This window comes from Hippopotamus amphibius, chromosome 9 (assembly GCF_030028045.1).
Source record: "Hippopotamus amphibius kiboko isolate mHipAmp2 chromosome 9, mHipAmp2.hap2, whole genome shotgun sequence".
Classification (NCBI taxonomy): Eukaryota; Metazoa; Chordata; class Mammalia; order Artiodactyla; family Hippopotamidae; genus Hippopotamus; species Hippopotamus amphibius.
The window spans coordinates 134,639,772-134,652,003 of NC_080194.1; the positions used below are offsets into that span (position 1 = coordinate 134,639,772).

Below are 12,232 nucleotides of genomic sequence, written 5' to 3' on the forward strand. Positions count from 1 at the left end.
GCTGCTGCAAACTACAGCGCCCATGCACTCCGGAGCCCGTGTGCCACAACGGGAGAAGAGAAAACTCACACGCCATTAGAGAGAAGCCCAAGCGCCGCAACAAAAGATCCTGCATGTCTCAACAAAGATCTGTGTGCCGCAACTAAGACCCGATACAGCCAAAAAAAAAAAAAAAAAGTCCCCATGAGGTTAAGAGGTGAATAGGCACGATGAAAATAAAGTACACACAAAACAAAGATAACAACTGAAGCCTTAAGCTAGTCAAGGGAATATAGGGAAAAAAAAGGCTCCATGAGCTGGCTGGGACAGGGCAGGCCCTGTGTCCCAGCAAGTAGGTGGGTGTTCATGGACCCCTCCTGGCACACCAGCAGAGCCACTGCCAAAGTATCGGTGGACTATGGATGGCAGAGATCTGTGACTCTACTGGCAGTGTCTGGAGACATTTTTGTCACAACTAGAGGAGAGGGTGCTCCTGGCTTCGAGTGGGTGGAGACCAGGGATGAGGTTGAACATCCGACAGTGCACAGGATGCCCCCACGTGGAATTGCCCACCCCACATATCAATAGTGAAGAGGTTTAAAAAAAAAAAATCCTCTTGTATCTACCCTTCTCTGCTGCCCTCGGAGGCCTGCAAACACAACAGTATCGATAATAACGGCAAACAATTATTGAGCACTTACTTTATTCCCTCTCTGAGTACTAACCTGCTCTCTCCTGGCTGCAGTACCAGGGGTCAGTGCAGACCTCAGGGCTGCCATAGTTACGTTCCGAGAACTTGTCTCATTTCTCACGCTAGCCTTTTCAGCTGTGTCCCTATGACCTCAGGCTTGGCTACTTTAGGCTCTCACCTCTCTCCTGGTGCCTGAAGCTAGTTTTATTAGAATGCTGACTGCTGTTAGAAATAGGCCCAAGCCTCGTGCACCGTGCACTGACCTTCATGGAAGCAAGTGCTGGACCTTGACCTGCCCCTGACCTTGGCCTTCCAACAGCATCTTCAAGCATGGCACCTGGAGGGTGGAAGTATGACCAGAAATGCCCTGGCTGTTCAAACTGCTGCTGCAGCAGAATTTGGTCTTTAATAAACAAATGTATGAAATGCGCCAAATCCTGAGCAAATTCTCCCAGTGGGGCTCCTTTCGTCTCACTTTTGGACCTGAACTGTGTGCTGGGCAAGAGCTTGTGCCCGGAGAGACTCATCCTTGGTGTGGGCTGTGGCTGTGCATCTGTTCTAGCTTGTGCCTGGAGAGACTCATCCTTGGTGTGGGCTGTGGCTTGTGCATCTGTTCAGACAAGATGCTCCTTGGAGCTCATGCACAAGGATGGAGCAGCAGTTCTCAGTCCTGGCTGCATGCTGGGCTCATGGGCTGGAGACCACACCAGTGGTTGTGGGGGTGGGAGGGAGGTGGGCGTGGTTACAAAATGGCAACTTGAGGGGTCCGTGTAGAGATGGAAGCAGTCAGCATTCTGACTGGTGGTAGATGCAGGAACCTGTACATATGATGCAACTGCACAGAAGTAAACACACACACACACACACACACAGTGAGTACGAGTAAAACTGGGGAATCTGAACAGGATCGGGGGATTGTACCAATGTCAATTTCCTGGTTGTGATACTGAGCTATCATCTTTTAAGATGTTACTATTGGCTTCACAGGCGAATTCTACCAAACGTACAAAGAACTCATACTAATCCTTCTCAAACTCTTACAACAAATTAAAGAGGAGGGAACACTCCCATTCTATGAAGCCACCCATCACCCTGATACCAAAACCAAAGACACCACCAAAAAAGAACATTATAGGCCAATATCGTTGATGAATAGAGATGCAAAAATTCTCAAAAAAATATTAGCAAACCAAGTCCAACAATGCATTGAAAAGATCATACACCACGACCAAGTGGGATTCATCTTAAGTTCACAAGTATGGTTCAACATATGTAAATCAATGTGATACACCACGTAAACAAAAGATAAAACACATGATTATCTCGATCGATTTCAGAAAAAGCATTTGACAAAATTCAACATCCATTCATAAGAAAAGTCTTACCAAGGGGGGTACAGAGGGAACATATCTCAAGATAATAAAAGCTATTTATAACAAACCCACAGCCAATACAATACTCAGTGATGAAAAGCTGAAAGCCTTCCTGCTAAAATCTGAAACAAGTCAAGGATACCCACTCTCACCTATTCTATTCAATATAGTATTGAAAATCCTATCCACAGCCATCAGACAAGAAAAATAAAAACGTATCCAAATTGGAAGGGAAGAGGTAAAAATTGTCATTATATGTAGATGATATGATACTATATATATAGAAAACCCTAAAGACTCCACACAAAAACTACTAGAGCTGATAAACTCAGCAAGGTGGCAGGATACAAGATTAATATACAGAAATCAGTTGCATTTCTTTACACCAACAACGAAATATTAGAAAGGAAATGTAAAAAAAAAAAAATACAGTAAGTCCCCTACATACAAATGAGTTCCATTCCGAGAGCACGTTCGTTAAGTCCAATTTGTTCGTTAAGTCCAATAAAGTTAGCATATAGCCTAACAGCCCAACTAACACAATCAGCTATATAGTACTGTACTGTAATAGGTTTATAATACTTTTCACAAAATTAATACATAAAAAACAAACACAAAAATAAAACATTTTAAATCTTACAGTGCAATACCTTGAAAAGTACAGTGCGGTATGACAGCTGGATACAGGGACACAGTCACATCTTTGAAAGTTAACAACTTGAAGGTTTGTATGTATGGGACTTACTATACCTTTTAAAATCACAAACCAAAAAATAAAATACTTAGGAATAGACCCCACCAAGGAGGTGAAAGACATGCTGAGAACTATAAAATATTAATAAAGGAAATTAAAGATGATTCAAAGAAACAGAAAGATATCCCATGCTCATGGATTGGAAGAATTAATATTGTTAATTCTTCCAATTAATCATTGTTAATGTCATATTACCTAGAGCAATCTGTAGACTTAATGCAATCCCTATCAAATTACCCATGATGTTTTTCACAAAACTAGAAAAAATAATCCTAAGATTCATATGGAACCATAAAAGACCCAGAAATGCCAAAACAATCCTGAAGAAAAAGAACGAATCAGGAGGCATAACCCTCCCAGACTTCAGACAATACTACAAGGCTACAGTAATCAAAACAGCATGGCACTGGCACAAAAACAGACATGTTGATCAATGGAACAGAATAGAGAGCCCAGAAATAAAGCCACACACCTATGGTCAATTAATCTTCAACAAAGGAGGCAAGAATATACAATGGGAAAAAGACAGCATCTTCAGCAAGTGGTGTTGGGAAAGTTGGACAGCCACATATAAATAAATGAAGTTAGAACACATACTCTCACCATGTACAAAAATAAACTCAAAATGGCTTAAAGACTGAGACATAAGACATGACACCATAAAACTTTTAGAAGAGAACATAGGCAAAATGTTCTCTGATATAAATCGTACCAATGTTTCCTTAGGTCAGTTTCCGAAGGGAATAGAAATAAAAACAAAAATAAACAAATGGGACCCAATCAATTTTGCAAGCTTTTGCACAGCAAAGGAAACCATAAACAAAACAAAAAGACAACCTGCAGCATGAGATAAAACATTTGCTACTGTGACCAAGAGGGCTTAATTTCCAAAATATACAAACAGCTCATACAACTCAACAACAAAAAACAAACAACCCAATCCAAAAATGGGCAGAAGACCTAAACAGACATTTCTCCAAAGAAGAAATACAGATGGCCAATAGGTACATGAAAAGATGTTCAACACTGCTAAATATTAGAGAAATGCAAATCAAAACTACATTGAGATACAGTGAATTACATGGAATGATAATCAGATGTTTAAATAAAAACTTGAATTCCTGAAAAACAAAAAAACAAAAAACTATAATGAGGTACCACCTCACACCAGTCAGAATGGCTAACATTAAAAAGTCTACAGGGACTTCCCTGGTGATCCAGTGGTTAAGAATCCACCTTCCAACACAGGGGACTCAGGTTCAATCTCTGGTCGGGGAACTAAGATCCCACATGCTGTGGGGCAAGTAAGCCCACACTCCACAATTACTGAGCCTGCACACTGCAACTACTGAGCCTGTGTACCTCAACTAGAGAGAAGCCTGCGTACCACAACAAAGAGCCCATGTGCTGCAACTAAGACCCAATGCAGCCAGTAAATAAATAAATATTTTTAAAATAATTACAAAAAAAAAGAAAAAAAAAAGCCTACAGGGACTTCCCTGGTGGAGCAGTGGTTAGGCATCCGCCTGCCAATACAGGGGACATGGGTTTGATCCCTGGTCCGGGAAGATCCCACATGTCGCGGAGCAGCTAAGTCTGTGCATCACAACTACTGAGCCTGTGCTCTAGAGCCTACAAGCCACAACTACTGAGCCCACATGCTGCAGCTACTGAAGCCCACGAGTGTAGAGACCATGCTCCGCCACTGCAATGAGTAGCCTGTGTGCCACACTGAAGAGTAGCCCCTGCTCACCACAACTAGAGAAAGCCCACATGCAGCAATGAAGATCCAACACAGCCAATAAATTAATTTTAAAAAATAGGTCATATTCTGAGGATTGAGACTTTAACACCTTAAAAAAAAAAGATATATTAAAAGAAAAAAAGTCTACAAATAATAAATGCTGGAGAGGGTGTGGAGAAAAGGAAACCCTCCTACACTGTTGGTGGGCATGTAAGTTGGTGTAGCCACTGTAGAAAACAGTGTATAGGTTCCTCAGAAAACTAAAGACAGAATTACCATATGATCCAGCAATCCCACACCTGAGCATATATATCTGAATAAAACTATAATTCAAAAAGATACCTGCACCCCTATGTTCACAGCAGCACTATTCACAATAGGCAAGACATGGAAACAACCTAAATGTCCACTGACAGATGAAGGGATAAAGAAGATGTGGTACATATATACAATGGAATATTAGCCATAAAAGAGAATGAAATAATGCCATTTGCAGCAACGTGGATGCAACTGGAGATTATCATACTAAGTGAAGTAAGTCAGAAGGAGAAAGACAACTACCATATGATATCACGCATGTGGAATCTAAAATATGACACAAATGAACCTATCTATGAAACAGAAACAGAATCACGGACATAGAGAACAGACTGGTGGTTGTCAAGGGAGAGGGCATTAGCTGAGGGATGGAGTGGGAGGTTGGGGGTAGCAGATGCAAGTTCTTATATACAGAATGGATACACAACAAGGTCCTACCATATAGCACAGAGAACTATATTCAATATCCCATGATAAACCATAATGGAAAAGAATATTAAAAAAAGAATGTATATATATATGTATAACTGAATCTCTTTGCTATACAGCAGTAATTAACACAACATTGTAAATCAACTATACTTCAAAAAAAAAAAAAGATGTTACTATTGGAGAAAAGGAGTAAAGGGTACACAGGGAGTTTCTGTATTATTTTTTATTTTTTACTGCTTGTGAATCTATAATCATCTCAAAATAAAAGGGTTACTTTGTGAAAGGTACACATACCATGGCTCCAGCCGCAGCCCAGGGATTCCGATTTCATTGGTCTCTGGTGGAGCCTGGGCACAGGCAGGTTTTTGGGGTCCCTGGGTGAGTCCAGCAGACAGCCAGGGCAGAGGGCTGCTGTCGACTCTGGCTCCAGGGTAGACGGGGCTGCATGAGCCCTGATCAGGCCGACCTGCAGGTTGCACTGTGCTCCCGGGTCTGCAATGATCGGGCACTTTCTCCTCCCAGAGAGCAGAGAGGCGTCTAGACTCAGTTCCATGGGGCCACTGATGACCCCGGGTCACCACATCTCTAGGTTCGGGCAGGCTCTCCGGGTTGGTGGGGTGGGAGGAGCATCAAGGGGCCGGGCTCAGACCAGGCCTGACTCCTGCGCCAGCCTGTAAAACAGGCCCTTCTGGGCCAGCAGCTGGGCCGGGCTGCCGCTCTCTGCCACCTGCCCCTCGTCCATGACCAGCACCCTGAAGGGGAGAGGGAGACAGGTAGCTCTTTGGACACCAGCCCAGGGTCTCGGCCGCTCTGAATGCCCAGCATGTCTGCTCTGAGCGAGTCTGGCCTTCTGTGTGGCCTTCTGACCCTGATGGCCCGGTTGGAAGCATCTGCCAGGCATGTGTCCTCAGGCTCATCCTTCCCCTGTGGGCATCAGTCTTGCCACCTGTACAATGGGCACTTGCTAATCTATTCCAGCGCCCTTCCAGCTCTAAACCCTGATGCCTTCCTCTGCCGGCAGGGGTGCCCCGGGGGGGCTTACCTGGTGCAGTCCAGCACGGAGCGTAGGCGGTGGGCGATGAGCAGTACTGTGCACTGTGCAAACCAGCTCCCCAGGGCAGCCTGCATCTGGCGCTCCGTCCCCGGGTCCACGGCGGCCGTGGCCTCGTCCAGAATGAGGATCTGGGTTTTCCGGAGAAGCGCACGTGCCAGACACAGGAGCTGCTTCTGGCCCACGCTGGGAATGAGTGGGACAGTCAGGCAGGTGTTTGCATATCAGGACTGACCTGCAGGGTGTGCCCATAAATGTGTCCCCTTGGCAGCTGCAGGAGTGGGGGATGTGTGCCTGCATGTCCCCAAAGGTGGGTCCCCAGTCTACAGAGCTGGTAGGAATCCCCATCCTGCCATTTTTGAGCAGAGTGACATTAGGCAAGTCATTCAAACCCTCTGTGCCTCAGTTGCCCCATCTGTGCAATGGCTATTTCTATTCTATGGTCTTCACTATGTTCCAGACACACAGTGTAGGCTTGTGTATACTGACTCATCAACGCCACAAAGGTAGGCACTGTTTTAATGAGTCCTTCCTCACTGGGTTGTGAGGACGGGATAAAATGTATAAAAGCTGTGCTCGTCACAGAGTAAGCCCTCCTTTTACTCCAATTACAGATGAGGAATTTGAGGGTCAAGGTCACACAGTCAGTGAGCTACCAGAACCTGGAGACTCGAGGGTATTTGGGGCTGTTTCCTGCCATGTTCAGCTTCCTCTCGGAGGAAACCCTTTAGGGAACCAGGACCTACTGTGGCCACGTGGGTGTCAGGTGCCTGGGTCTTGCTCCAGTCTCACCACTTATGAGCCGGGTAATGCGGCAAATCTCAAGCCTCAGATTCCAACTCTGTGACATGGGATTAGTGAGAGTGCAGCTTTGAGGATTAAAATAAATGTTGAAATGAATATTTCTTACATGCCAGGCACTGTGTCAACAACTTTACACATGTAAGTCATTCATCTTTGCACAGGTAGGCAGGTTCTAACTATTATTCCCATTTCGCAGATGAGGAAACTGAGGCACAGGAGATTAAGTAACCTGCCCAAGGTCCTACAACCATGTCTGTGCTCTTAGCCACCAAGCTCTGCTGCCCCTCTAGTGCCATTACCACCCACGGTCCCTTACCCTAACACCTTCCGGGTCAGGTGGGTTTTAGAATCCGGGATGTCTTGATTTTCAAAAAGGCACCTGTACATCTGTGTTCACAACAGTACTACTCACAATAGGCAAAAGGTAGAAACAACCCAAGCATCCATCAACGGATGAATGGATAAGAAAAATGTGGTCTATCCACAGAATGGAATATTATTCGGCCTTAAAATAGGAGGAAATTCTGGCACGTTACATCGTGAATGAACCTGGAGCACATTATGCTATGTGAGATAACGCAGTCACAGAAAGACAAATACTGTAATATTCCAATTAAATGAGGTACCTAGAACTCTCAAACCCAGAGAAACAGTGAAATGGGGGCTGGTGGGAGGGAAGAAGAGAGAATTGTTGCATAATGGCTACAGTTTGGGTTTTGCAAATGAAAAAGTTCTGGAAATTTGTTGCACACTGATGTGAATGTACCTAACACTACGGAACTGCACACTAAAGGGTGGTTAAGATGGTCAATTTTATGCTATGTGTATATTACTACAATATTTTAAAGCTTTAAAGGCATACACCATATGTTACTTGACAGCCCCAGTGAGTGTGGGGTTAGTGTCCAATTGTAAACACAATATTTTTCTAGCAAAATAAATGCTGAGTGAGATAAAGACTCTAAGTAGCCTTGTGTCAGTAGAGGTTGGGTTTTGCCACCCAATATATTTAGAAACAAACTTAGGAAAAAGACAAAATATCTCTTGATGTTCAGAGACTGTGTCAGAGTTTGGAATTGCTGATGAGGGATGGGATTTGTACCGTGATTATGAACAGAACGAGGTTGATCAGCCTGTGTGGGGAGGAGGCGTCCAGGGCATATTACCCTGGGGGGGACCCTGGCCATGCCTGCCTCTCCCCCAGAACCACACAGGGCCTGGCTGGGGTGTGGCGACCCCACCTCAGGTTGTCGCCTTGGTCAGTACACTCGTACTGCAGCTGGCCCGGCAGGCTGGCCACCACGGCTCTGAGCTGCACCGTCTCCAGGGCTGCCCAGATGGCTTCGTCTGTGTGCTCGTGTAGCATGTCGAGGTTCATTCGCAGAGAGCCGGGGAACAGGATGGGGTCCTGGCCGGGAGGGACGCTGGGTCAGAGCCGGGCCAGCCAGGCCGCCCACCTCTCCCGGCCCCACCTCTGGCACCCCTCCCCAGGCCTCACCTGGGGGATGACGGTGATCCTAGACCGCAGTGTGTGTAGCCCCACTTGGGCGATAGGGACCCCGTCGATCCAGATCTCGCCCTCAGCCGCCTCCAGGAGCCGCAGCAGGCCCCCGGCCAGGGAGGACTTTCCTGCCCCCGTCCTGCCAACGATGCCCACCTGCCAGGGGATGGGAGGGCAAGGCCCATTCTGACCAGGCCAGGCCAGAAGAAGGCAGGCCATGGCCTGGAGGGCTCCTGGGCACGTCTTTGCTAGATGTTTCCCCTGCACCCAAGATCCCTCCATCTATCATCCTTTGAGCATCCATCCTTCTACCTGTCCATCTGTCCTTCCATCTGTCCACCTGTCCATACATCCATTCATCAGTCCGTACAACCTTCTGTCGATGCATTCTTCTCTGTCCTCCCCTCATCCTGATATATCTCTCCCATCTTTTCATCCATTTCCCCACCCTTCCTTCTGCTCCTCCATCCTTCCATCCTTACCCAACCTTCCATCCTTACCCATCCTTCCATCCACCCCCCCTCCATCATCCCTCATCTTCCCTTCCATCCCCACGTCATTCTATTTATGTCGCATCCTTCTATTAGTTCCCCCTCCCTTCTAACCATCCCTCCCTCCCCCTTCCTTCCATTCCCCTTCTTCCACCCATATCCTCATCCTTCCACCTGTCCATCATCCTTCCTTCTATCCATTCCTCATCCTTCCACACACCATCCCTGCATCCATACTCCTGTCCTTTCTTCCATCTCTCATTCTTTCTTCCATTCCATCCTATCCATCCATTCATTCTCCTATCCATGCTTCTTTCTTCCTTCCACCCAGCCCCCAATCCCAGCGCTCCATCCTTCATCCTTGCATCTACCTGCCCATCTTTTTATCCATCCTCCATCCCTCTTTGACACTCGGTACAGGTTCAACACTATTTAATAAATGAATGAAGCATGTGTGTCACCCATTGTATGACAGGCACTCTTTTAGGCACCAGGAATACAGAAATTAAGGAGTCCTTGCTCCAAAGGGCTCACCATCTGGTCTTGGAAATAGGGCACCCGAGTAAACTTAATTTTAATACAGTATGATGAACAAGCACTCTCTACAATCAAGCTCTGGCCCTACAGCAAATGGAGGAAAGCATGGAGGTGCTGTTCATGTTGCCTGGGATGGGGGTTGATGGTGTAATCAGAGAAGGCTTCATGGAGGAGGGGATACTTGAGTGGAATCTTGAAGGATGACTAGGAGTTCAGGGGTCCAGGGAAGATTCCAGGTGAACCACACCAAGTGCTAGGCCATAAGCGCCCCAACGGCAGCACCAGGTGCCCACCTGGCCCAGAGGCCCTGCTCCACAAATGTTGACTAAGCCCCGGCTGAGCAATGAATGAAGAAGAGAGCTGAACAGGGTCTTGAATGCCAAGCTCAGGAGTTTGGGCTTTACCAGAAGGAAGCTGGGAGAGGGAGGAAGGTCTGCAGCAGGGAAATGACATGCTGAAATCGAGATCACAGGAGAACAGACTGGAGGTGGTGAAACAGGAGGCTAGGGACCTGCAGCAGCGGAGGGGAGGGCAGGGAGGAAGTGTCACTGGGAGTGGAGGGCAGAGAAGGATTCAGTGAAGCAGCCTGACTAGGCATCTGTAAATGGGATGATACTAAAGTTGCTGTCAGAGTGAAAATGCACATAATCATGAATAAAAGCATCGGTGAACACTTCTGTAGCATCTGCCATGTGCCAGGCACTGTTCCAGGTGGTTTCTATGTATTGACCCAGTTAAACTTCTCAACAGCTCTATGAGGTCGACATTATTATTCCCATTTTACAGATGGGAAACGGAGAGCAAGGCAGGCAGTGACTTGCCCAAGGTCAGCCACCGCAAAGCCAGGAACTGAGCCCATGCAAACTGGATAAGTACGTGGAACATTCAGCACTCTGCCCAGCACATAATAGGTGCTCAACTAATGATAGAGAAAGAAGAAAGAAATCAGGGAGATGCCTCCTCATCTGGGACACCAAGGCGGGTGGGCTTCATCAAGATGGAAGCAGGTTTGGGGAAGGTGAAACGTTTCACTTAGGGTGTGGTGGGTCTAAGGACTGGGGGACCTGAGGTGGGGACGTGGAGGAGGCAGCTGGTGCTCAGCCCGGACCCTGGGGTGATGCCCAGCCTGGCCATGGCCCTGAGGCCTCTCCAGCTGGCCTGTGGCCTGGCCACCACGAGCAGGAAGTTGCAGGAGAGCCACTCACCTTCTCTCCTGCGTGGATCTTGAAGGACACTCCCTGCACAGCCAGCGGGAGCTCGGGTCGGTATCGCAGCCCAAAGTCCCGGAACTCAATCTGCCCCCAACGAGGCCAGGGGAGCCGAGCAGCACAGGTGGGAGGCCTCCAGGGCGCCTAGGGCAGGAGCGGACACTGGATCAGAGGAGCCTTTCTCCAGGCTTCTCACAAAATGGCCTGCTTCTCTGACCCTGTTTCCTCTTCTGTAAAATGGGCATATTTACTGCTCTTCTACAGGGTTGTTATGGGACATGGAACATAGCAAGACTAAACACAAATAATACTTGGTACTGTGAAAATAATAATGGTGTTGGCCACTCTTTATTATTGTCAAATATTATTCTCTTTTCACTAGTAGAAGTAGACACTCTCCTTTTTTGCAGTGAAAAGAGCCAGTCTGTGCAGTGGGGAGATCAATGCTGCCATTTGCTATTCCTGTGACCTTGAACAGGTCACTCCACTCTCTGGAGCCTTGGTTTTTCCATCTGTGAAATGGGGCTAATTAGAGCAGCGGACTTGTATTGAGGGTTTACAGTGTGCCAGACACGGTATGAAGTCCTTTATTGGGGGATGCCCTCCTAATATACTCAGCACTGTTATGCTGCTGCTATCTTTCTCTTCTGTTCCTGCAATGTTGCTATTATGTTTCAGTAATGCTATCATGTTACTATCATTCCACTGCTATGTTTCTGCAATGTTGCCATCGTGTTACTACCATGTTGCTATGACACTGCTGTTACTCATGGTCCCCCGTCACTCAGAGCGCCATGCCTTGCCCAAGCAAGGGAGCAGAGGAACCAGGATTTGACCTCGTTCCAGACCCCATCTCTCGCCCATCACCTCCTTGGGCGTCTGGGCATAGTCCTTCATTCGTTCCACCGACACGATGCTGCTCTCCAGGTCTGTCCAGCTGCGAACGGCCCACTGCAGCGTCTGGGTCACCTAGTGCAAGAAGACACTTCAGGACAGCTTCAGCAAGACCACCCCAGAGGTGAGGCAGGGGCTGGGAGGCAGAACCCGCGGCAGACAAGGGGGTAGGATTTGGCTGTAGCAGCGAGGATCCCTCTTTTCCTTTCGTCAGACTGCACTATGGGGGTCAGAAAGGAGCCTGCAGACAACAGCTTGTCCTACCCTTCTTGAAACAGGTGGGGCGACAGAACCAGAGAGGGTGCATGGCCCTCCCAAGGACACCCAGCAGGACCCAGGCCCACTGACTTCCATTCAGAGAGGTTTCCCTCCACTGATGTCCCACCACACTTGGAACCACGCCAAGCCCCTCACCAGGGCCCGCTTGCCCTGCTGGCTCCAGCCCTGCCCCGACT

The 12,232-nt window shown here is 47.4% G+C and overlaps 1 protein-coding gene across 1 annotated transcript in view; it reads right to left on the reverse strand.

The window, feature by feature from the left end:
- Positions 1-5,766: 5,766 nt before the first annotated feature.
- ABCC6 (ATP binding cassette subfamily C member 6) overlaps positions 5,767-12,232 on the reverse strand; it is a 67,825-nt gene continuing 61,359 nt past the window's right edge. The window contains exons 26-31 of the mRNA XM_057695478.1: positions 11,751-11,852; positions 10,881-11,027; positions 8,645-8,803; positions 8,388-8,554; positions 6,334-6,528; positions 5,767-6,043 (exon numbers count right to left, since the gene is read on the reverse strand). Of these exons, the coding sequence (XP_057551461.1) occupies positions 5,935-6,043; positions 6,334-6,528; positions 8,388-8,554; positions 8,645-8,803; positions 10,881-11,027; positions 11,751-11,852 (879 nt within the window). The 3' untranslated portion in view covers positions 5,767-5,934. The remainder of the gene's footprint in view (positions 6,044-6,333; positions 6,529-8,387; positions 8,555-8,644; positions 8,804-10,880; positions 11,028-11,750; positions 11,853-12,232) is intronic.